Source organism: Coregonus lavaretus (assembly GCF_964263955.1).
Source record: "Coregonus lavaretus genome assembly, chromosome: 15".
Lineage (NCBI taxonomy): Eukaryota > Metazoa > Chordata > Actinopteri > Salmoniformes > Salmonidae > Coregonus > Coregonus lavaretus.
This window is the reverse complement of record NC_140002.1, coordinates 25,668,528-25,693,769: the sequence shown is the minus strand read 5'-3', so window position 1 is coordinate 25,693,769 and position 25,242 is coordinate 25,668,528. Positions and strand designations below refer to the sequence as shown.

General features: G+C 42.5%; 2 protein-coding genes across 2 annotated transcripts; both read right to left on the bottom strand.

The window, feature by feature from the left end:
• Positions 1-991: 991 nt before the first annotated feature.
• Positions 992-17,067, bottom strand: akap10 (A kinase (PRKA) anchor protein 10). Its single transcript, XM_084177793.1, has 15 exons — positions 16,858-17,067; positions 13,977-14,024; positions 13,108-13,302; positions 9,748-10,281; positions 9,203-9,301; positions 8,826-8,910; positions 8,523-8,646; positions 8,132-8,268; positions 6,065-6,209; positions 5,352-5,516; positions 4,961-5,073; positions 2,276-2,358; positions 1,637-1,689; positions 1,438-1,530; positions 992-1,283 (listed from the first exon to the last, which is right to left on the bottom strand). Exons 1-15 carry the CDS (start codon positions 16,877-16,879, stop codon positions 1,278-1,280), a joined length of 1,902 nt encoding a protein of 633 aa, XP_084033919.1. The 5' UTR covers positions 16,880-17,067; the 3' UTR covers positions 992-1,277.
• Positions 17,068-22,330: 5,263 nt separating this feature from the next.
• On the bottom strand, positions 22,331-24,277 carry LOC311142197 (ester hydrolase C11orf54 homolog; the record flags this gene model as incomplete). Its single annotated transcript, XM_084177791.1, has 4 exons — positions 22,331-22,845; positions 22,933-23,049; positions 23,464-23,613; positions 24,104-24,277. The coding sequence occupies 4 exons, from the start codon at positions 24,275-24,277 to the stop codon at positions 22,672-22,674; spliced, it is 615 nt and encodes a 204-aa protein (XP_084033917.1). The 3' UTR covers positions 22,331-22,671.
• Between the last annotated feature and the right edge of the window lie 965 nt (positions 24,278-25,242).

Genomic DNA, 25,242 nt, shown 5'->3' with positions numbered 1-25,242 from the left:
TAGATTAAGAACACATAGGTCAGAAAAACAATATTAGTGGTACATAGTACCAAAATAGTATTTTCTGGTTCTTTTCCACACATCTCAATGAGGTTCAAACAAAGTCATAATAATATTAACATTATATTCACTGAGTACACTTCAATGAGATTTGCTTAGACATTGCTTTTGACAGTACATACAAAAAAGAAAACTGCAACAATCACCATAAAAAATAACTAACATTAATATATGGGGGTAAACCATAAATCTACATATTTATAACATTACATGGAGTAGCCTGGAGTTCTTCTTTCATTGCAACTGTAGCATGTCTTCTTCAGTCCATAATAAGGAGTATTTATTCACTAGCCTACACTGTAATGATATTGACAAGGTGCCAGGGGTCGCCAGAGCTACAGATGGATGGCAAGACCAGGAAATCAAGAAGGTCCATTCCTGTTTGACTGTAACATGTCTGACCTGCTCTATAAAGTACATTAGGGAACAGCCAGGAGGGCAGGCCAGGACGACTCAACCTGACTCACCATCTCATCATAGTAACCCACCCCACTGATACAATACTCCAGGAGGGCCCAGGAATATAAGCATCTGCCGCAAAATAAAAACTGTACAAAGCCCCTACTTCCAGCTGAATTTGTTTTTGGCATCAGTCTAACCCCTTTCAAATAGATGTAATCTAAAAACAAAGAATGAGGAATGGGCATAAAGGCGGTGGTGGTGGTGGGGTAAGGAGAGAAGATGGAGAGGACAACCTAGTCTTCTTAGTGATTGCTTAGTGAAGGATGCTTCAGGTCACTGCAGGCTAGGCCACCTGATGGCATGGTAACAGAGGTAACCACGGCAGCACCGTTGCTTTCTGAAGTGCTGCTCTTTCTGACAGCTCCCGCACCATTTTGTGTCCTAGTTTGTCATCCCTCCTTTCTGTTCTGGAAGGAAGGAAGTCGGGTGCTCTTTGTGCAACTGCTTTGTTTGCTTTTCTTTTCTTTTTCCTCTTCATTCGTTCACAGAGATGCCTTCATAGTGTTACGACGAGTTGGATGGATGGAGGATATACTTCAAGTTTTTCGCTTGCGCACATATATTCACACACATACCGGTACAAGTTGATGCAGGAGATCATGGAATGCTTTTGTTCTTCTATCTTCATTGATGCATTTGACCGTAAGGTGAATCCAGTGTACAGTTCATCACTGGACTAAGTGACATCTGTCTGTCACGCTGTCTGTCTCTATTGGATGAAGGGAGTGACAATCCTTTGGTTCTCCACTGGAGGGTCATAACTAGGGAGAGAGATTGACAATGAAACATGGACAATCATCATACAACAGTAAACTTGTCATGACTGAGGAGTCTTTTTTATATATATAGTTGCCTACTGTATTAGATAAATGCAATGGCTTGAGGCATACAGATATCCGGAACAATTTGACGTACCTTGGTGGATTTGCCAGGACTGTCGTGGTGCGCCTGGTGTACGACGTCATTGACGATCATCTTAGCGATCTTCCAGGCCATCTCCTCCTGGGCCTAAACACACATACACAAGTTACAATTCAATATGTTCATCATTCCTATTATTCATTAGTTCAAATAGATTCAACACAAGAGGAGCTTGTTTTGTTGGTTTACACACCTCATCTGAGTTGCCTTGAACAAGTTTCTTCATGGCTAGAGAGAGCATGGAACCTGTGAGAAGAGAGAGAAGAGTGAGTGAAGAATATGGCAATAGTCAGAGGATGAGCCTCTCATCTATTGTTCCTCTGAAAGATACTGGACATATGAGGTACATGAAAAATCACAGCACAGAGTTCTCTTAGAATGCGATCGATGCATTCGGAAGAAAAGTTGTTTTGTGATTAGAGCCATGAAATCTACTAAGAAAATGCATTCAACATATACAGGTTTAGTCCAGGACTTTTTATATGGATTTCCTCTGTTCTCAGAGAATGTTATCTTCTAAGAAATCCTAAATAATGTATTCATGTTATACTGTAGTCTTTTATAAGAACTAAAAGCACCTTGGGTTGTATTTGGGGTGCCTCACATATTTCAACCCACTTTCTGGTTGCGGTTAGGATGAGAATAGAAGACAATACCCACACCATGCATGCTTGAGTGACATGGCACTAAAATTATACAAGCAACAATGAACAGTAGAGAGAGTGTGGAGAAAAGGAAAGAGAAGAGAGAGGGAAAAGAGAGAGAAAATAGGAGAAGAGAAGAGAGAAAGAAAGATATAGATTGTCAATGTACATTTGTATTTGTCTGTTACCTTTGGATTTCTTCACATCCGGCTCTGGTTCGGCCTCCCTTATGAACTGTCCCAGCTCGTTCACTTTCCCAAACGTCATTCTTCTGAATAGAGAGGGGACATAGCCAATGATGTCATAGATATCAGATGTCTATGGAGACAGCACCCTGTTACTAGACTGGTCCCACATTCGTTTGTGCTGTACAGCCAACTCCTATAGTCATTGTCATTTGGTCCCAGCACAAACAGATCTGGGACGAGGCTAATCTCTTACTGCAACTAGGACACTACTGGGGCTGCCTAAGGCCACACAAACCCCATATATCAGCCTGTGTTTGGCCCATTAGACTGCTATAATGTAATGGGGATAACCTACAAATCTGCTGTCACACTGAGGACCGCATGGTGGAGTCTTTGAAAATATGCTTTTTAACATCACATATTCATTTTACATTTTAGTCATTTAGCAGACACTCTTATCCAGAGCGACTTACAGTTAGTGAGTGCATACATTTTTTCATACTGGCCCCCCATGGGAAACGAACCCACAACCCTGGCGTTGCAAGCGCCATGCTCTACCAACTGAGCTACACGGGGCCATATTCATTTAAAACATGTTTGTATTTGGAGTGGTTTAGTCACACATCAGTGGCCATTACACTGGCTTACTTAGCTAGCATCAAATAACCCTTTTGGGAATATTACAGTAGTAAAATCAGGACAGTTCAGGGGTAGCAATGGGGGAAATTTAGCACCATTATAAAACTATTTTCACAAATTTAATCCAGTAGAGAAACATTTTTTTAAAAAAAATCAAAATTAAATACTTGAAATAGTAAATGTTGTTTACAGACGACAGTACTTACAGAGTGCTGAGAATATATACAAATATACAGCTGTGGAAAAAATTAAGAGACCACTGCAAATTTTTCTTAAATCAGCATCTCTACATGTATGACAGCCATTCCATTCCAGTGTCTGTTGAATTCCAACACAGGCACACCTCTTTCTACTAAATTTGGTGATCACATGAACCAAATCTTATTTAACGAGGAAAAGTATAAAAGCCACTGCTGTGGTCATCACTATCCTCTTGCAATAGGACCAGCTGGATGGCAAAAACAGTGGTAATAGTACCTCAAAAGTAATATTAATCCAAAAATAACTATTGACCATGCCAAAAGAGTTGAAAAGGAAAGTTTTGAGTGAGGAAAAGGGTTCAATTCTGGCTTTACTGGCAGAGGGATACAGTGAGCGTCAGGTTGCTTCCATCCTTAAAATTTCAAAGACGGCAGTTCATAAGAACAAGGTCAAGCAGACATTGGGGACAACAAAGCTACAGACCGGCAGAGGGCGAAAACGACTCTCTACTGACCGGGATGACCGCCAACTCATTCGAATGTCACTCAACAACCGTAGGATGACATCAAGTGACCTACAAAAAGAATGGCAAACGGCAGCTGGGGTGAAGTGCACAGCGAGGACGGTTCGAAACAGGCTCCTAGGGGCAGGGCCGAAGTCTTGCAAAGCTAGAAAAAAGCCCTAAATCAATGAGAAGCAAAGAAGAGCCAGGCTGAGGTTTGCAAAATAATATAAATAAATAATATGCCATTTAGCAGACGCTTTTATCCAAAGCGACTTACAGTCATGCGTGCATACATTTTTGTGTATGGGTGGTCCCGGGGATCGAACCCACTACCTTGGCGTTACAAGCGCCATGCTCTACCAGCTGAGCTACAGAGGACCAAAAGACCATAAGGATTGGACCGTAGAGGACTGGAGTAAGGTCATCTTCTCTGATGAGTCCAATTTTCAGCTTTGCCCAACTCCTTGTCGTCTAATGGTTAGACGGAGACCTGGAGAGGCCTACAAGCCACAGTGTCTCGCACCCACTGTGAAATTTGGTGGAGGATCGGTGATGATCTGGGGGTGCTTCAGCAAGGCTGGAATCGGGCAGATTTGTCTTTGTGAAGGACGCACGAATCAAGCCATGTACAAGGTTGTCCTGGAAGAAAACTTGCTTCCTTTTGCTCTGACACTGTTCCCCAACTCTGAGGACTGGTTTTTCCACCAGGACAATGCGCCATGCCACACAGCCAGGTCAATCAAGGTGTGGATGGAGGACCACCAGATCAAGACCCTGTCATGGCCAGCCCAATCTCCAGACCTGAACCTCATTGAAAACTACTGGAATGTGATCAAGAGGAAAATGGATGGTCACAAGCCATCAAACAAAGCCGAGCTGCTTGAATTTTTTGCGCCAGGAGTGGCATAAAGTCACCCAACATCAATGTGAAAGACTGGCATGCCAAGACGCATGAAAGCTGTGATTGAAAATCAGGGTTATTCCACCAAATATTGATTTCTGAACTCTTCCTAAGTTAAAACATTACTATTGTGTTGTTTAAAAATGAACATGAACTTATTTTCTTTGCATTATTCGAGGTCTGACAACACTGCATCTTTTTTGTTATTTTGACCAGTTGTCATTTTCTGCAAATAAATGCTCTAAATGACAATATTTTTATTTGGAATTTGGGAGAAATGTTGTCAGTAGTTTATAGAATAAAACAAAAAAATTATTTTTACCCAAACACATACCTATAAATAGTAAAACCAGAGAAACTGATAATTTTGCAGTGGTCTCTTAATTTTTTGCGCAGCTGTATATATCTGAGAAGGCCAGAGGAGGTTATGCAGACTCACCCAGCATAGGGGCGCTGGTACAGGGACTCTGGGTCCAAACTGGCTATGTCCACCGTTATCGCCTCGTCAAAGTTTTTCAAGATTTTCACTGCTGCCGCCTTTTTGGTAGCTTGCTGTAATGAGAAAAAATATAATACTTTGCACAGTTAGAAGAACTAGAGGGAGTAATATTCCACGTATTAAGCTATTTACTCTAAGTTCCTTATCTCCTAAACGGTTCAGGAGGGAAAACGGACCACAGACAAAGGTACAAGTGCTAATGCTGTTGAACATTCATTCATTCGAGTGCACGTAGACAAACTTTTCTAAAGGTCTCATGAAATGAGGAAAATGTCAGTCGATGTAAAGCGAAAGTTCAGGGTGTGAGCAGGTCAGGTGTGGGGTTATCTACCTGGGCTTGAGACCCCTCGGTAGCATTGGTGCAGCGGTCACCATCCGGGGCCACGCCTTGACCGGGAGCGCTGGCCAGCACAAACTCATCCGCTCGGACAGAGTTGATAAGGTCACTCAGATACTTGTAGTAAAGGTTACTCGACAGGAAGCCTGGCATGTAGACCTGAGGGCAGAAAAATGACATGAACTTCACATTAGCAAAGTTGAACTTAAAAATGCCAGAGGGTCATGCTTTTCAGTCATGAAGGACTTCCGTTTTCTTCAGAGCATGGCAAAGTGTTTCAGCATCATCCCTAGCCTTTGGCAACAACATGGTAACTCAGAGCCAAATCTTTATATATTTATTGCTCTGGTACCACTATCTTCAATAACCCCAAAGGCCTGTCACTGGTAATCTAAACCTCATGGTTCAATCTAATGTTGTTGTTTTTAAAGCTGATTTCCTAGTGATTTTACAGTTGTGAGTTTGCAGAGTGACCCCTATGTGTGTCCCGTACCAACAAATGTATTTGACCCAGGTTAAGAGCGTTGGGCCAGTAACTGAAAGGTCTCTGGTTTGAATCCCAGAACCGACTAGGTGAAAAATATGTCTGTGCCCTTGAGCAAGGCACTTAACTCTAATTGCTCCTGTAAGTCTCTCTGGATAAGAATATCAGCTAAATTATGATTTTTTTAAAGTACAATGTTACTGTGTGACTTTCAACCCCTCACCTTTTCCATGGTGGTCCAGGCCTGTCTGAGAGGAGTGGTGAAGCAGTCTGGTAGAGGCCCTCCCTCCCGGCAGATATTAGACTCTATCTCCATCCGCACAGAGTCATCGAAACCCAGAGGGTTGGTGGCTTGGAGTGAGAAATACCTGGGGAGGAAACAGATCCCACCATTATTAAACTGGTGTCCAAATAAACATTCCATACTGAGTAATGCTGAGGTGTTTAGGCAAAGATATTGTGAAGGCAAATATATTTCAAAGACAAATATAGTGTAAAGGCAAAGATGGTGTGAAAGCAAAGATATTGTTAAGACAAATACACTCAGTTTATTAGGTACACCCATCTAGTACCGGGTCGGACCCCTTTTGCCTCCAGAACAGCCTGAATTCTCCGGGGAATGGATTCTACAATGTGTCGCAAATGTTCCACAGGGATGTTGGTCCATGCTGATGCAATGGCATTACACAGTTGCTGCAGATTGGACGGCGGAACAGCCCATTCCATATCATCCCAAAGACGCTCAATTGCAGTGGTCACCCACCTTTTCTGAGTCAAGATCACTTTCTGAGTCAAAATGCAAGGCAAGATTATTTTTCAACAGGACTTAATATTTTATAAGCCTATGCAACATTAATCAATTGAAAACAGTTCTGTAGCAGTAAGGTTTGTGCAGTAGGCTATAGGCCCAATACATTATCACTGCATATTGACTAAGCTTGAATTGCCCTGCCAATGTTGTTCTTCTCAGACCATTTTGAAATTATATTTACACATTTAAATATATGATCACACTGGTAACAGATCATTTGTTGTATTACTTGTGAGGCACAACTGAGTGAGCTTAATCTTTTTTATTTTTTTACTGACTGATGGCCTGCATCTGATGGTCAGTCTGAGGGAGGGAGCAGCGGTGAGGCTGCCTCTTACCCGACTCACCGTACCTCCTCTCAGCTGAGAAAAGGGGACACAGTCTTCCAGCTGATGGCGAAACTCAAGTCGCACTGCATTATTTCTGCTTCATGTACCAATTAATGTTGTTACTCCTATGATCAGAGAAAGTGAAACACGGTGATCTGAGCTCTCATTGGCCAGCGGTAGGCCTATAGGTGCACTTGATTTGCTCTCTGAGCCTGCTGGGTAGGTGGAGTTCTACATTCAGACACCTGAAATGGTTCAAAATGGGAACACTTTGCCTTCCTGCCGCTAGGGCTGTTAAATCAAGTGCACCTACCGCCAACAGCGCAAAACAAATAAAAACAAAATAGGAACGCAAGGGTTTATCGTTGGGTTTTTACCAACATTTTGGGTGATCGACTAGGAATGCCTTGGAGACCACTGCTCCAATGGGTTTGGTCAGCAACAATGTTCAGATACGCAGTGGTGTTCAATCGTTGCTCAATTGGTCTCAAGGGACCTAACGTGTGCCAGGAAAACATTCCCCACACCAGTACACCACCGCCACCAGACTGTACCGTTGACACCAGGCAGGATGGGTCCATGGACTCATGCTGCTTACGCCAAATCCTGACTCTGCCATCAGCATGACGCAACAGGAACCGTGATTCATCGGACCAGGCAATGTTTTTCCACTCCTCAATTGTCCAGTGTTGGTGATCACCACTGTTGTACTGCGCCGTTATTTGTCTGTTTGTAGCCTGCCTGTTAGCTTGCACGATTCTTTCCATTCTCCTTCAACCTCTCTCATCAACGAGCTGTTTTCGCACACAGGACTGGCGCTGACTGGATGTTTTTTGTTTGTCACACCATCTTCGGTAAACCCTAGACACTGTCGTGCGTGAAAAGCCCAGGAGGGCGGACGTTTCTGAGATACTGAACCTGGCGCGCCTGGCCCCGACGATCATACCACGCTCAAAGTCGCTTAGGTCACTTGTTTTGCCCATTCTAATGTTCAATCAAACAGTAACTGAATGCCTCGATGTCTGTCTGCCTGCTTTATATAGCAAACCACGGCCACGTGATTCACTGTCTGTAGGAGCAAACAATTTTTGTGAACGGGGTACCTAAAAAACTGGCCACAGTGTATATTATAAAGAAACCGATGTCTTACTTGTCATAGAGGATCATGGCATCATTCTGGGCCTCCTGACCGTCGTACTGGCCAGCCATAGCAGCCAGCTGGTCCTGAAAGTTGTCTGCTGCCAGCCAGAACTGCAGGACGTTCACAGCTTCCTCCTTCTCCATGTACTGGGGAGACACACAGACAGACACCATATTGCTTTATCACCAATGACACTTCTATTAACACCTACCATTTGACACTAAAGTAAAATAGAATAGAATAGAGAATAATAGAATATAAACAAATAGAATAGAAACACCAGTAGCACTAATAGCAATAACACCAATGAATAAAACAGCAATGAATATTAATGAACTTGACAACATACTGTGGTTGTGTTTAAACAACATCAATTGTGGGGTCCAGCTGTTGCTCTCACCTCAGAAAAGTAGAATAGGGCCGACTCACAGAACAAGATGTCTGCCAGAAACACCGAGCCACTGGTCAACACTTCGATCTGGTACTTACAGAAATGATGGCTGCGCAAGAATTCACTAAAGTGCCTGGGAAATATAAATTATATGTGATTACATTTACATTTATGATATAAGAGTGGATTGGTGTATAAGAGAACAGTGGTTACACTATAATCATAGGAGACAAATAATGATCCTTACAGATGAGAAATGGTCAATCTTTCAATGGATACTAGAACATGAAGACTGGAAAATCTAAAACGTACTGTTGTTCCATGATGGAGAAGACGACTGACTGTGCAATGACAAAGCAGTTTGGGTCCACCATTCCATCCTCGCCACAGATTTTAGCTGGCAAAGTGGAGAAAGGGACAAAAACAGTCACAATCACACAACAGATTATCAATTCATCCACAAAATAGTTCTCCTGAAACGTAGTTAAATATACTTCACAGACGAGGATTAGGGCTGATTTGATCTTTAACATTGGTTGCAACATTCCTACTAGGTCTAACATTCATAGGAATGCATACAGTACTCATACAGTTCTGATAAAATACTCATACAGTACACACAGAGACTGCACTGTCTTACAGTCAAAGTCAATACTAATGGAAAACAGGTGGCGGTACTAATTTCTTACCGACTATGTCGTTTCTGATCTGTTCTGTGATGGGGATGGGCCTAGCAGCGTCTGGAGAGATGTACTTGGTGAAGATGTTCACTGCATCTCTCTCGATACCTACAACACACAGGAGAAGATGGTTAACGGTCAGTCACAGGTGTCATAAACTGTGTACAACTCAGATATTGTTACCTCAAATGTGCAATTAAAACAAATTGATGTTGTTATTCTCACAGCCAGTTGTTTCACATGGTGGAGATAAGAACAAATATAGCTAATATACTAGCCTTTTCTAGTCAGGGGGTTATGCACTCATAATAGTAAGGTAAACATATAGATAAATTATGGTACAGACATTATGGCCCAACACAAACACACAAACACACAAATTATGGCCCAACTCACAAAAAGGATTGTGAGAACAGCCATAGCATCTCTCTGTAACATTCACCACCAGCCGGCTCTGAGAGACTCCAGGCTACTTACTTAACCATTATTTGTACAGGTAAATTAAGAGCAGATTTTTATTTACATATGTATTTATGAAGACCAGTCAAACATACTCTTCATGAGCTTGTCTGAGAGCTCCTTGAGGGCGTGGGTGGACTGCAGCTTGAAGGGGGTCCCTGTCCTGGAGTGCTGCCTGGTGGGGGTGTCTTCCCTGCTGGGGGTGCCTGGCCTCTGATCCACTATGGAGCTAAAGGAGTCCCTGTGGACGAGCTGCGCAGTGGGGCCTTCACTACTGTTACTGTTAATGTCCTGGGGGCTGGGTGTAAGGGGGCGGGAGGAGGGGGGCATGGGGACAGAGGGTGGGTCCATGTCTGGGGTGGAGGAGGGGTCGGGGGAGACAGGGGTGGAGGCAGGCTCGGCCAGGGAGCTGTGTTTGACGGAGTTGAGACTGTTGGCCCGGACCCGGGACCAGCTGGTGGAGCGGAAGCTCTCTGCCTCCAGCCAAAAGCGGACCAGGTGGTCGGACCCACGGGCCTCCTGGAACTGGATGTAGTAGGGCATGGCCACGTTGTCCCGCAGGATCTGGTCCACCGTCTTAGACAGGCGTGAACGCGTCTCAGAGGCCAGGTAGTTCACACTAGAGTGCCCTGAAACACACCACAACACTGAATAAAACCACTATACAACCATACAGTATGATCACACTGGACCGTTCTGAAACACACAATGAACAAATCAATCAAACCATCAATCGATCAAATGTCTTTATAAAGCCCTTTTAACATCATCCATTCTTACAAAGTCTAACCCAGCCTAAACAGACAGCGGACCACAGCATACTGAATGAAACCACTGTAAAACCATACACGATCATCCATAAAAAAATATACTTATCAAAAAATCTATCTAAAACCTATTCAACTATGGCACAGTTCACAGATCATATGATCAGGGAGGCCATGTGAATGTATGACTGAAGCCTGGCTGGAGGCCTCCATTACATAATGGACTAGAGTAGGAGCACTAAACAGTGAGCTGGTGTTTTGTGTGCTCCTAGTATCAGCTCCAGAGAGTGGGCAGGCTGCCACGTGTGACTGTTAACCAGCAGCTCAGCTCTCCCTCCCGCCCGCCCATCCTCTCTCCCTATCCTTCCCTCCCTTTCTCTCTCCCTTGCTCCTGTACAAGAGTTCACACCCTCAGAGTACTGTCTCGGGTCCAGTCAGTGTAGTACAGTATAGTCACCCTACCCTACTGCATTCCAAGGCCAGGGCTCAATGCTGCACCACTGGTTCAACCACCCCCTCCCTCTGACTCACCGTCACTGGTAACTAAATGACCTGTCCCAGCAGGTGCTGTCACTCAGCACTATCATAAACATTAATGGTATAGCTGGCTGCTGTGGCACTATAAAACTAGTGCCTGATATCTACCCACTTATGAAATGCTTGATTTAAATAGCCATCATCTTCAGAGGAAAGAAGATTTAGGGAGTTCTTATGTATCATAATCAAATCAAATTGTATTTGTCACATGCACTGAATACAACAAGTGTTGACTTTACAGTGAAACGCTTACTTACAAGCCCTTTCCCAACAATGCAGTTAAAAATTAAGAAAATTAGACAAATGGATAAAAATAAAATAGTAACACAATAAAATAACAATGACGAGGCTATATACAGGCTATATACAAGGAGTACCAGTACCGAGTCAGCGTACTGGGATATGAGGTAGTTGGGGTGATTGACTGAGGTAATATGTACATGTAGGTTTGGTTAGGTTAGGTGATTGATTGAAGTACTATGTACATGTAGGTAAGGGGTGAAAAGCAGAAAGTTTGGGTAGCCATTTAATTAACTTAGGGCCCAGCAAACTTCTCAGTACAGGGTTTTTTCTGGATAAAAAGGGGGCTTAGGTGGTGGGCATGGCAGGGGACGTGACAGAGGGCATGGCAATGAGCGTGGTCGGCCCTTCGGGGTGGATACATTTTAGAATTTTAAAATCTTTGAGGCCCCCATCTTGGTGATGTAGTGAAATGTTAGCATTTTTAAAGGGATACTTTGGGATTTTGGCAATGAGGCCCTTCATCTACTTCCCAAAAGTCAGATGAACTAGTGGATACCATTTTTATGTCTCTGTAATCCTTCTACCCCCACCCCCCCCCCCCCCACCCCACCCCCACAAAAAAAAAAAAATATATATATATATATATATATATAATAACAAAAAAAGGAACATTAATAAAATAAAGATTTAAAAAACACTAAAATAAAAACAAAACAAAAAACCCTATATATATATATATATATATATATAAAACAAATGAAAATTACAAATATACCTTCAAAATTAAAATGTTGGTTGTCCCACTGGCTATCATAAGGTGAATGCACCAATTTGTAAGTCGCTCTGGATAAGAGCGTCTGCTAAATGACGTAAATGTAAATGTAATTTGTAGGTCTCTGTGTCCAGTATGAAGAAAGTTAAGAGGTAGTTTTGCGAGCCAATGCTAACTAGCGTTAGCACAATGACTGGAAGTCTATGGGTATCTGTAGATACCCATATACTTCCAGTCATTGCACTAATTCAAAAAATGTGTAGCCAATAATTTATTTTTCAGTTTTAAAGAGTTTCCTGCAATTCTATGCATTTTGCCTTGGCTTCTTTTGCTCTAACATAATTCAATTAATACTACTAAATTAATTGTTTTGGGAATTTTTTATTCTCCCTGACTGTCTAGCTTTTATTTTGGCGATTGTTAGTTCTTAAAGATTATAATATTAAAACATTTATAGGTCAATTATCTTTTCTACATACTTTATATTTGGTCTTAGTCGTTTAAGTTCACACTAAAGTGTTTTTCCATCCCGAAAATGTGTTTACAATTAATTTTTTACACTGTTTGGACTTAGGTGACGTGAAAAAACGCTTTGGCGGCCAGCCCAAGGATTACAACGGCATAAAAATCCCTGCAGTATGATGCATGCGTTATAAGGAGTTTTCCTGATCAGGTCATGTGGTCCCTCAGGAAAAACTTGGGGCCCTAATTATGAGTCATACTAAAAAGCTTTGCTGGTAGTGTGCTGGTTGGTCAAAAGGCTAACTCATGCAGGAAGTTGGAGCGAGTGCGTCGCAGGATTAGCATTCAACCAATCGCTTGTAGAAAGGCCAGGCCCGTTGGTAGTTAAACCCATTCCACCAGCACCATGTCCACCAGCTACTATTATCACATTGTATCAACTCGCTGAAGCATGGGCACACACAATCCAGTCAAAAGGAGAGAACTTAAAAGAGAAAGCGCTCATCCATTCAAATCACTCTAAATAACCTTTTTTTTTTACCGATCTAGGATACGTTTTGCCTTTTAAATTATAATAAATAAGAGGGGTCACCTAATCCTAGATCAGCACTCCTACTCTGAATACATTCCCTGAAAACTATGAGACAAATCAGAAGAATACTGGAGGCACATACCCAGATCCCCAAAGTGTGCAACCTCCATGTGGCTGGGCTGTTTCTTGAGGATGGCCGTGCGTCCGCGGGCGAAGGAGTCCATGTTTGCAGAGATGGCGTTGATGGCCACATGGCTGGGCCCCGCCGCCTCCAGGATGGCATGGTGGTTACGGAGGCTAAGGGAGGGGGAGTGGGGGCTTGCTGGGGCTACCAGGGCTGGGGTTACAGGGGAGGAGGAGGGTGGAAACATAGGTCTCTTATTTCCTTTAAATCAATACAGAATGTAAGATTTCTAGATGACAGAAACCCAAAACATCCACAAAGTATGTTATGTACGAGGTTATGGGTTCTGAAAAAAGGCCTACTTCTTTAACTGAATGGTGTAGTGATCTAGTACATGAATGTGCCCAGTTAGAGCTCAGAGGGTGCTGCGACATTTTTTTTACGCTGGGGTGTGGGAGTGCGAGACAGTGTGCTCTGTGTAAATGTTAACTTATCACTTTGAGCCTGTCTGAGAACATAAAATACTTCACTGGCATCTCTCTAAAAACTCATAAACCCAATAATTTAAAGTCTGAACTTTGGATATAATTAGGCCTACTACCTGATATGTGTGTTATTACCTAAATCAATACATTCTCTCTCAGTACATTTACAGAGACAAATATAAACAGCTACAAAAAGGGAAAGCTCAGAGGGAAATACCGCTACCCTCAAAAAGGTGTGCGTGAACATAACACTTCAACTAAACACTTGACTGCTTTCAAAGAACTTCAAACAAGGACCTTCCTTCCTCTCTATTTTCAGGGCTGCTAAAAAATGAAACATCAGATGGCAGCAGCACAGCATTGCAATTCATCATTTCAGAGAAGTGGTAGTACGGTACCCACCTCTATTGACTTTAGCATCAACTGGTTGCTCGGGTTCCTTGCCTTTTGCTATGGGTCAAAAAGGAATTACATAGCATTGTAATTAGAGCAGGCTTTAACATTTGATTCACAATGCAGGGGGAGATCAGTGACAGGAATACTGTGCCTGAGGTTCATTGTAGGGTAAAGCAATAGGGATGATGACGATGATGATGCAGTGTCACTGAAAAGGCAGAAACTTAAAGGGATACTTCGGGATTTTGGCAACAAGAGTCAGATGAACTCATGGATATCATTTTTATGTCTCTGCGTGCAGTTTGAAGGAAGTTGCTAACTAGCAGATACCCATAGACCTCCAGTCATTGCAGCAGATACCCATAGACTTCCAGTCATTGTGCTAACGCTAGTTAGCATTGGCTTGCCAAACTAACTCTAACTTCCTTTATACTGGACAGAGACCTACAAATGGTATCCATGAGTTCATCTGACTCTGGGGAAGTAGATAAAGGGCCTCATTGCCAAAATCCATAAGTATCCCTTTAACTATACAGTTATATTATGGCCTAGGCCTGGTCGGGAAACAGATATGCCTGTGACAGTGGGATAACCTTGTCTGTTAAGCAAACAAATAATTATAACTATTTTCCTCACTGTCATGCACAGATAAGATAAGCAGAGAGGAGCAAACTACTTGTGTGAGGCTCCTGATAGGAATAGAACAGAGTTATTCTTCACATTGAAGCATGGCTGCCATCTTACAAGGTGTGTTTATTGACTACAGTGGCCTTGGTCTATCAGCTCGAATGTCACTTCCTTGTCATGTTGTTACTGCAAAGAACCCTCATCACCATAGTGAACCGTCTTGACCCAAAGTCCTGTTTTTCTACACATTTCAGTCCTCCTTTATTACATAAAGTAACAGAATATGCCTGGTTACAATAGTGTGGTGAAAGTGAACCTTTCGCGCATGACATAAATAGTTTTTCTGAGGCGCTTTCAGCGTTCAGTGGAGGAAGGATGGAAGGCTCTTTTTCATTACAGAGGCATCAGATGGTTAGCACATGGTTATGTCTACCCACCTCAAAGAGCTTTATAATTTAATTTGGTATATAAATAGGTCTCCGCATATGACTGATTGTTATCATCATAATTTCATATTATCCATGGTTTGCACTGTAGGCCAAATACTTTACAGTAGCTGTCAAGAAAACTGTGTCACGTGTGTGTTTTACTAGCCCCAGGAATGGAGGTCTATAGTTTGGGCTAGTGATTTACATGCAATAATTTTTGCTTGAATGTCTTCTGACCACAATTCCAAGGTAAATACTGAGTTAGCCTAGAGCAATTGTCACCAACCTTTTCGGAGTCAAAAAATCACTGAGTCAAAATGCAAGCAGAGATCTACCACTCAGATAAAACATTTTTTACATGACTTAAAAAACATAAGCCTATGCAACATTAACCAATTGAAAACAGTTCTGTAACAATGAGGTTTGTGCAGTAGGCTATAGGCCCAATACATTATCACTGCATATTGGCTAAGCTTGAATTTTCCTGCCAATGTTGTTCTTCTCAGACCATTCTGAAATGATATTTTAAAAAATTTGGTATACGATCACACTGGTAATATATCATTTATTGTATTACTTGTGAGGCACAGCTGAGTAAGCTTAATCATTTCTCTTCTTTCCTTTTTTACTGGACTGATAGCCTGCATCTGATGGTAAGTCTGAGGGGAGGGAGGGAGCAGAGGTCACCCGACTCACCAATTCATATTTTTACTCCTATGATCAGAGAAAGTGCATTATTCCTCGATATTAAAAAAGACAAGCCGCAAATAATAACAAAGGAAGCTTATCGAAACACGCGCATTTTATGGCTTATAAAACTGTTGAACAAAGACAGTGCTGAATAAAAACTTAAACATGAACTTACTCATAAAAACAGCAGTTCTTTGCTGTATTCGTGGAGTCTCTAGTCATGGTTTTAAAAGTTTTGAAATCTCACATTATCAACTTTTATTTGTGTTCGAGGCTTCTAGTCTTTGGTGCGAGGACACTGTGCAGACACCGTGATCTGAGCTATCTGATTGGCCAGCGGTAGGCCTACGGTTGCACTTGATTTGCTCTCAGGGCCTGCCGGGTAGGCGGAGTTCTACCTTCAGACTCATGAAATGGTTCAAAATGGGAACACTTTGGCTTGCCGGCGCTAGGGCTGCTGAATCAACCCACAACGAGGCTTTATCGTTGGGTTTTTTACAGAAATGTTTGGTAATCGACTAGGAATGGCTTGGAGATCGACCGGTTGGTGACCACTGCCATAGAGCCATTTAACTCAACCCTAAGCCTACTTGTACTTGCATGGGGAGCTATCCATCCAACCACCATGGCATAGCTGATTGGCATGGAAGACAGCCAGTGACCTAAACTAAATAAACATTACCGTGACATTATTAGGAAATCACCAAATGCAAGGCTTTGAGGTTCGTTAATTATTATCTAGGTAATAACCAACCTAATCTGCATTCTCCAATAATGAATTGCGATCGATCAGGGTCAGGGATACTAGCTAGCTGAGTCTAAGCACCACAGCATCAGCTAGCTAACGTTAGCTACTTAACGTTAGCAGTAGCAAGAACTATTGAGCAGGAAAGCTGCATTACCTACATCTTGTGGCTGCCAGTTTTATATCTTAAGATTTGAAACAGCTAACTACAGAAACAATTTGGTATTTGCTATATTATTCAGCGGATATTTTGTCGGCGTGAACTTCACACAGACATGTCAAGCGCATTCTCATCTCAGTCATTACTAGCCATCGCACATTCCTCAACCTCTCCCGCGAGCCTCTTCTTTACGCCCTTTGGCTCGTGCTAGCCGGCTCGGCTATCACACTTCCTTACCTTTCCTCCGGAAAAACGACATGACGATTTTCACGCTCTGAATGTATCCTCAGCTCAGTGACAACATCCCGTGGATTCCTGAGTCCCTTCATTCATATGCGTCGATTCTTGACGACGGTAAATGGGTTTATTTACGCCCGAGGGGAATGGGCTGTCAAATCCAAAACTTACACCTTCTGCGACCAGTGGCCATATTGTCAATATTGTCTCACTTCCGGAGATGATGATGGGGCAGCATTGTGGGAAACGTGCATTATTTGTTAGTGACAGTAGAGGGCAGTATCCACAAGGGGGATATTTTACTGGTGAACAAAATACCAGGGGTGTAATCATTAGTCCAAAACCTAGTCATTCGTCCAATACGACAGTTTTTATTGGACAAATTCAGGTATGTCCCTCCCAGTTTCGTTCGGTTTGCTTCCGTTTAAGAAAAGTTTTGCAACCGAATCGGCGTAATGAATACGCCCCAGGGGTGTAATCGTTACTCCAAACAGTTAACGAAAACTAGCGTTTCTATTGGACAGGTTCAGCAAACAGGGTGGGTTGCAACTGTTTGGAGTAATGATTACACGCCTCTGTGAAAGGAAATAGAAGCAGTGTTGCCAACTTAGCGACTTTGTCTTTTGGAGACTCTGACGTGAAGCACGTACCGTTCTTACTCTTCTCAACGAGCAGCAGGTGCTACCGTGAGCCCCACACCCTTCCCAAAGCACTCACAGGCGGATCAGTCACTCCCAGCTGCAGTCAGAGCAGGAGATGTTCACCCCTCCTCGTCCAAATGAATCGCGCATGCGGGAAGCCGCCGCTGGCTGATCAGGGCGGGATGTAAATGTAAAATGTTCTTTGTCTAAAATAAATCACTGCACAAAAATATATCACTGCATTTGACTCACACAGCCTCAGTCACTTACTCACCTCGTCCACTGTGTGTGAGCCTCTCTGTGACATAAGCTAAACATCTAGCTGGCTAGCTCATCATGTCTCAGTCTAAACTGTACACTCAAAAACAGAAAGGAGTGGGAATCAAACCCTGAATTCAAAGGCTGGTTGAAGCCGTTTATTGGAGATGATACACAGGCATACTGCCTGTATTGTAAGGCTGATTTCTACGCCAAACTTAGTGATGTAAAAAAACACATGACAACTCAGAAACATACTCAAAAGGCAAAGCCTTATAACAGTTCCACCCAAAACAAGCTGCCCTTTATGGTTAAAAAAATTGACTCTGCAAATAGGCTGAGGCCACCATGGCATTAGCTATCGCTGAACACTGTTCCATGCTGGCATCTGATCACATTGGAGAAGCATGTAGAGCTGCTTTCTCATACTCCACTGCTGCTACCCACTTCAAAATGCACAGGACAAAGTGCACAGAAATCATTAATGGTGTTCTAGCACCATACTTTCTGAAAAAGTTGGTTGCAGATGTGGGTGACCAGTGTTTCAGCCTCCTCCTCGATGAGTCCACAGATGTAAGTGTTTCTAAGTACCTGGGGGTTGTGATAAGGTACTTTAGTGACACCAAGCAGACAATTGTATCAATATTTCTGGGGCTTGTTGAGTTGGAGGAGATGCCAAATATATAGCCTGTGCTGTTGTGGCTTTCCTCGAGAAGTGTTGTCTTAAAAAAGAGAAACTCCTGGGGATATGGACTGACAATGCCTCTGTTATGACGGGGATTAACAATGGTGTCCATAAAGTGCTGAAGGAGGAGTATGGCCTCAAAGATCTGGTTCTTATTCGCTGTGTGTGCGACTCTCTGCAGCTTGCTGTAAGTCATTCTTCAAATGACACCATCCCCCGTAGTGTGGAGTACTTGGTACGAGAGACTTATAACTGGTTTTCAGTGTCTCCAAAGCGCAGGGAGGCCTACAAGGCCATATATGAGACTATCAACTGTTTACAGATAACCAAGGTGTGTGCCACACATTGGCTCTCCATTGAACCCACGGTTTCACGCATTTTGGACCAGTGGGAGGAGCTTAGGCTGCATTTCGCAGTCACCAAGTCCAGTGAACACTGTTACATGGCTGAGGTTTTATACTCCATGTGCAGTGATCCTCAAAACATATTGTATCTGACTTTTTGAAGTCAGTACTGGGTGAGGTACAGTTGGCCATCAAGGCTTTTGAGGGAGAGCAAGTAGATCCTCTTAAGCTACTTGACAGCTTGGTTAGCCTGATCAAGTCTGTGAGCAGCAGGGTGCTGAATCCACTGGCAAATGTTGATGTACTCAAAGGGCCAATAGATGGATACATCAGTCCCAAACCGTTCCTTGGTTACCTTTTTGAGTCAAAGGCAGCTGAGCTCCACCTTGCGCCTGAGGATGAAAACAATGTCCGAAAGCGGTGTGTAGCCTTCACCATCTCCCTCACTAATGAGTTGAGGGTGAGACTGCCGGACAACATCGAAGCATTGCAGTACATGTCAGTTTTCAATGTGGAGGAAACTCTAAAGCACAATAAGAGCCCCGGAGAAATATAAAAAATAGCCAAGCTCCTTGGCTACTCCCCTGCAGAGATAGACAAGATTGTCCAGCAATGGCGTGCCATCCATCTTAGTAAATGGAATGAGACAAAAAAACACACTGATTTGGAAGTTCAGGGATGCAGCTGATATCAACCCCTTTCAAGAACTTGCCATGGCTGCTGTGTCTGTGTTGTCCTTGCCACACTCGAATGCTGAAGTCGAGAGAGTATTCAGCCAGATGAGTGTGGTAAAAAGCAAACTTAGAAATCGGATGTCCTTGCAGACCCTTAACTCCATCCTGTACATTCGATATGGACTGAAGCTGTCTGGTGAGGCTTGCTATGAGCACCAGCTGCCTAATAATTCTTTGCAGCTTTTTGGCACATCAGCTACTTACTAATTTAAGTCAGCTTCCTCAGTTGCTGAACCTGCCATAGAGAGCCTTGACCAAAATGACGATGACCCACTCTTTCTGTGAGCCAGCACAGCCTGTGTGTGTGTGGAGGGGGGTCTGAAAAAACCCAACAATGAACCTGAATTAGGGCCAGACTAGTTACCATCATTTTCTCACATTGCCATTGACAGTTTTTTCTATTGTCTCTTTTTGGTCCATTTAGATTGTTAATGTAGATTGTATACAAAAAAAGGTTTAAAATGTTATGATTAAAAATGTTAATGTGTTACTGTGACTTGTTGTAGGCTCCTAAGTGGACCATAAGGCTAAAAACCAAACCAAACTTAAAAATAAAAAATAAATAAAAAAATAAGTAACTCTGCCAGTGTCTCTTTTGGGTCACTTTTGCCAGTCCCAAGCCCGGATAAAGGAGGAGGGTTGGAATTGTGACATAAGAAAACAAACAAGAATCGACAGAAGAAAGTTCATTTGTAGTTCTAAACATATTTAGTTTTTTTTTTACTCACTTTTTGTCTCTCCCTCGACGTTATTCCTCTCTCCTACAGTGTCCATCACAATTACATGCACATGGCCAATTATGCAAATTAGGTGATGACGTCATGTAGCGACTTAGGACAGCCAATAGCTACTTTCCTTACTGAGGAGTTGGCAACACTGAATAGAAGGGACCACTGCACTACCTAGCTCTCCAACGTGCACGAGGAGCGAACTGAAGTGAAGAGGATATTCAGCAACTCTTGGATAACAGTGGATGTTGATAATAATAGTAAAACCGACGCAATTCAGCCCTTCATCAGGGTTTTACAGAAATAAAAAAAGAATGAGACTTTTAAACATTTGAAAATGGCCTCATGGGTTCAGGGACCAATCACAATTGGAATACAAAACATTGTGCTTGGTTAAAGGGGCAATCAGCAGTTGCTACATACATTTTTGGAATTATAATATGTAGGCTACCCATTGATTCTTGAAGAATATAACCTATAAATGCCTCATGAGCTTAGTTCAACTGTAGTACCCCATCAGAACCAAAACAATAAACTCAAATCAATCAAATCACATTTTATTTGTCACATGCTTTGTAAACAACAGGTGTAGACTAACAGTGAAATGATTACTTACGGGCCCTTCCCAACAAGGCTAAATGGTGGATAATAATAGAAACATAATAACACGAGGAATAAATACACAATGAGTGACAATAACTTGGCTATATACACGGGGTACCAGTACTGAGTCAATGTGCAGGGGTACGAGGTAATTGAGGTAGATATGTACATATATGTAGGGGTAAAGTGACTAGGCAACAGTATAGAAAATAAACAGTAGCAGCAGCGTATGTGATTAGTCAAAAGAGTTAGTGCAAAAAGGGTCAATTCAGATAGTCCGGGTAGCTATTGGTTAACTATTTAACTAACTATTTAGCAGTCTTATGACTTGGTGGTAGAAGTCTTTCAGGGTCCTGTTGGTTCCAGACTTGCTGCATCGGTACCGCTTGCCGTGCGGTAGCAGAGAGAACAGTCTTTTTAGGGCCTTCCTCTGACACAGCCTGGTATAGAGGTCCTGGATGGCAGGGAGCTCGGCCCCAGTGATGTACTGGGCTGTAAGCACTACCCTCTGTAGCGCTTTGCGGTCGGATGCCAAGCAGTTGCCATACCAAGCGGTGATGCAGCCGGTCAATATGCTCTCAATGGTGCAGCTGTAGAACATTTTAAGGATCTGAGGGCCCATGCCAAATCTTTTCAGCCTCCTAAGGGGGAAGAGGTATTGTCGTGCCTTCTTCGCGACTGTGTTGGTGTATGTGGACCATGATAATTCCTCAGTGATGTGGACACAGAGGCACAGACACACATACACATGATAAGACAATCTACACACACGTGCACATGGATGTTGTATTGTAAATATGTGGTGGTGGAATGGTGGCCTGAGGGAACACACTGAATGTGTTGGGGAAGGTGTTATGAAATGTAATGTCATGTAGTATTTTAAACTGTATGTAGCTGTCTTATGTTTTTGAACCCCAGGAAGAGTAGCAGCAGCTATTGGGGATCCATAAATACAAATACAAACACATTCGTCCAACATTCTTGTCAATAGAAAATATCTTACATTAGACATAGAAAATCCACCACTCAATGTCTTATCATTCAATTGCTGACATAATAAATGTTGCATTGTCATCCTGTATAGTATATACTTGGATTTTGCTCCCATCAGCACTACATGCAGCTGTCACTTCTCATGGTCATGTCCCCTCAGTTGATGTTTGCTCACCTTATTTTTGATGTATAAGTGTTGATAAACTAGAGAATAAAATGACCCTTGTTGAGACCATTTATCTCCTACCAGTGATTGGGAACTTCTGTGGGATATGGAGTGTGGGATGCAGTGTTATTTGGTTGTTAATTGGATTCGTTCTGACATTTTTGATATCTTGTTTCTGATTATTTGTGTACTTGTTTGGCATTTTACTGCACTGTTAGGAGTAACACAAGCATTTCGCTGCACCCGCTATAACATCTGCTAAATTGTGTACGTGTCCAATAAACTGATTTGATTTGCAAAAATTGGAAAATAATACAGGAAAAGCAAGGATGCTGTTTTATCGTAGAAATTATGGACAGGTAGTTAATTCCCTAAAGTACAACATAATGAAATGTTAGAATTATTTGAATCAAAAGCATTTTTATCAAACGATTCTTGAAATGTTTCTGAGTTATTGTTCAAAACTTTTAGTTTTAGGTCCACAGTATTGTCTTTACTAAAACAATTTGGTCTTTGTTGTAAAACCATCAAAGCTAATGCCTTTTGATAATGCATAATATAAGATGTTTTGTAGATGATCATCAACCATTGATTCAGTAAGATAATCAAGATCAAAAGGTAAGACTTTCTAACATTGATTTGACTGTCAAGTGTCATATGTTTCAGTCTCGCCCAACATCGTGGGTGTCCTTGGGGCGGTCGATGCGGTAGACGAACTCGGCAGGCATGAAGTATCCCAGGTATTCCACGGTGTCAGGAGTGGTGTCTATGTAGTAGTGGCCACTCTCTCCATGGTGGCTGAAGCAGTGAGTGTGCTCCACACGTAGGTCCAAACCCTGAATAGACAAAAAAAAGCAAGTTGGAAAAAGTGCAGATAGCAAAGAAAAGTCTAGTTAGGGACAATAGATTAAGTCTATACTCACAGGGTCTCTGGAGACCATCACGGTTTGGCAGATGAGAGGTGCGCTGACCTCAAAGTGTTTCAGCCACTTATTCACATTGTCGTTGGAGTTGAGTGGGCAGGCTGAGAACTCCTTTGGCTATGCACAGGGAGGCACCAGAAAGACAATAAATGGGATTTGGTAACGCTCTCTTTGGCTGCATTTAAACAGGCAGCCCAATTCTGGTCTTTTTTTCCACTAATAGGTGTTTTGACCAATCAGATCAGCTCTAAAAAAGAGCTGATGTAAAAAGATCTGATGTGATAGGTCAAAAGACCAATTAGTGGAAAAAAATATCAGAATTGGGTTGCCTGTCTAAGCAGCCTTTGAGGCCTCAGTAATAAGGGCTACATACGTTCTGACTGTTGGTGTCCATTGTTGTGGTTGGCAACAAACATTTTAAGTCATGGCAATGAAATAGAGAAAGCAATAAGCATGCATTGAGCCTTGAAACCACAACACCATGTCACAGAATCCTGTCAACACAAATATCTGCAAGTTTTGTGTTTTTACCATGATGTGGATCTTGGCCTTCCCTTTCTGGATGATGAAGGTGCCCTCCAGAGCCAGACTTTTATCAGGATAGTGCTCCTCCATGGACTTCCTAAGAGCACCCACAAGGCTCTCCTCACCTGTTCTCCTTTTGGCACTCACCTCTATGACCTGACCGTGACAGAAAATAAAAATAACATTTTCAGCACTGATTACGCAACCAGTTTAGTCTCCTGTTAAATATTTGTTGACCTAAAGTAATCATTTGGAGCAAACACAGACAGGGAGGTCTTAGTTCATGTAAACATGATTTCAATGATGAACCTAAAGGGCACTTTGTTTATGTCAATGCATAACCAGAGGCGGGTTTAATTCACCAGGAACACAAATAATGATTAATACACAATGATTAAGCACAATTTAAATGATAGTATGAAAAAAAAAAAATTATGCACTCACTAACTGTAAGTTGCTCTGGATAAGAGCGTCTGCTAATTGACTAAAATGTAAATGTAAAATAGTGAGCCCTAAAATCTCACTTGGTTTTTAACTTGATATGAACATCATAATTATAATAGTTATAATTCCAAATATCAAAATCATCTACACTGTATTCATCACATGCACCATTCTCTTACCATCCACATCATCCATCTCTTACCTTTCCAGGCTTTCCCTCACATGCATATAGGTTGGCCAGCAGTCCAAAGTCACAGTCTGAAAATTGATCACTATATTTCTCCAGTAGGCACTGGCCATCAGCTGGATTTATGGAGGAAAAAAAGCTGCTATTCACTGCAGGCCTTCCCTCAGCTTCAGTGAGGACCAGAGGCATCATCTGGGGTGATGATAATTAAAATGAGATAAGACTCAACTTATTGACTAATAATAAAACAAACTGTCTTCAACTAAGTCGTGTCTAATTTAAGCGTCCAATGTATGGGTACCATAATGTATCCTATCCTCCCAAAGTTTGCAATTGAAATGGACAACATTAGGAAGTCTTTCTATTCATGTAATCATTATGAGTCTAACAAAATACTACATAAATAATATCAAGACAATGGGAAGATAATTTTGACAACTAACAAACCTCTGCATTCATTCCAACATTTTTGGAGGATACTGTGACGAGGTGTGAATGAAGGAGTCAGGCGCAGGAGGTAAAACACCGAAGTCCAGAGTTTATTCCGTTTACATATATAAAACGCACCCAGCGTGAAAACTAAACTAACAAGGGAAAATAGAAGAGTAGCTCAACCGAGCTACTCGCTCTCACAATAAACAATCACTCACAAAGACAAGGGGAACAGAGGGAACACTTATACACATACTAATTAGGGGAATGAGCACCAGGTGTGTGTGATTGACAAGACAAGACATGACAAGTGCAGTGATGAGAATGGGATCGGCAGTAGCTAGTAAGCCGGTGACGACAAACCGGGGCCTCCCTGCGGTGGCGGTCAGCGTTCGCCTTCTGATGACGCACGGTGCGCTGGAGGCGAACGTGGGCAGCGTGCGTCCCAAGTCACCTCCGCGCGCCAAAACCAGTCATCCACCGCAGGAGCCTCAGTCTGGCTCTGGTGCCACGGTGCCAGGACCGGTTGGTAACCCAAAACACATTGGAAGGGTGTTAGGTTAGTGGAGGAGTGGCGGAGAGCGTTCTGAGTGTATTCTGCCCATGGTAGAAACACTGACCACTCCCCCGGCCGGTCCTGACAGTAGGTCCGCAGGACCCTACCCACATCTTGATTCACCCTTTCCACCTGCCCATTACTCTCGGGGTGAAATCCAGAGGTC

Coding starts and splice junctions, on each gene's coding strand:
- akap10 (XM_084177793.1), bottom strand. CDS start 16,879: ATGTCGTTTTTCCGGAGGAAAG. Junction 10,282..13,107: donor TGCACACTTTGGGGATCTGG/GTATGTGCCTCC, acceptor GGTGTGTTTCAG/GGCACTCTAGTGTGAACTAC. Junction 8,269..8,522: donor CCCTATTCTACTTTTCTGAG/GTGAGAGCAACA, acceptor GTGTCTCCCCAG/TACATGGAGAAGGAGGAAGC.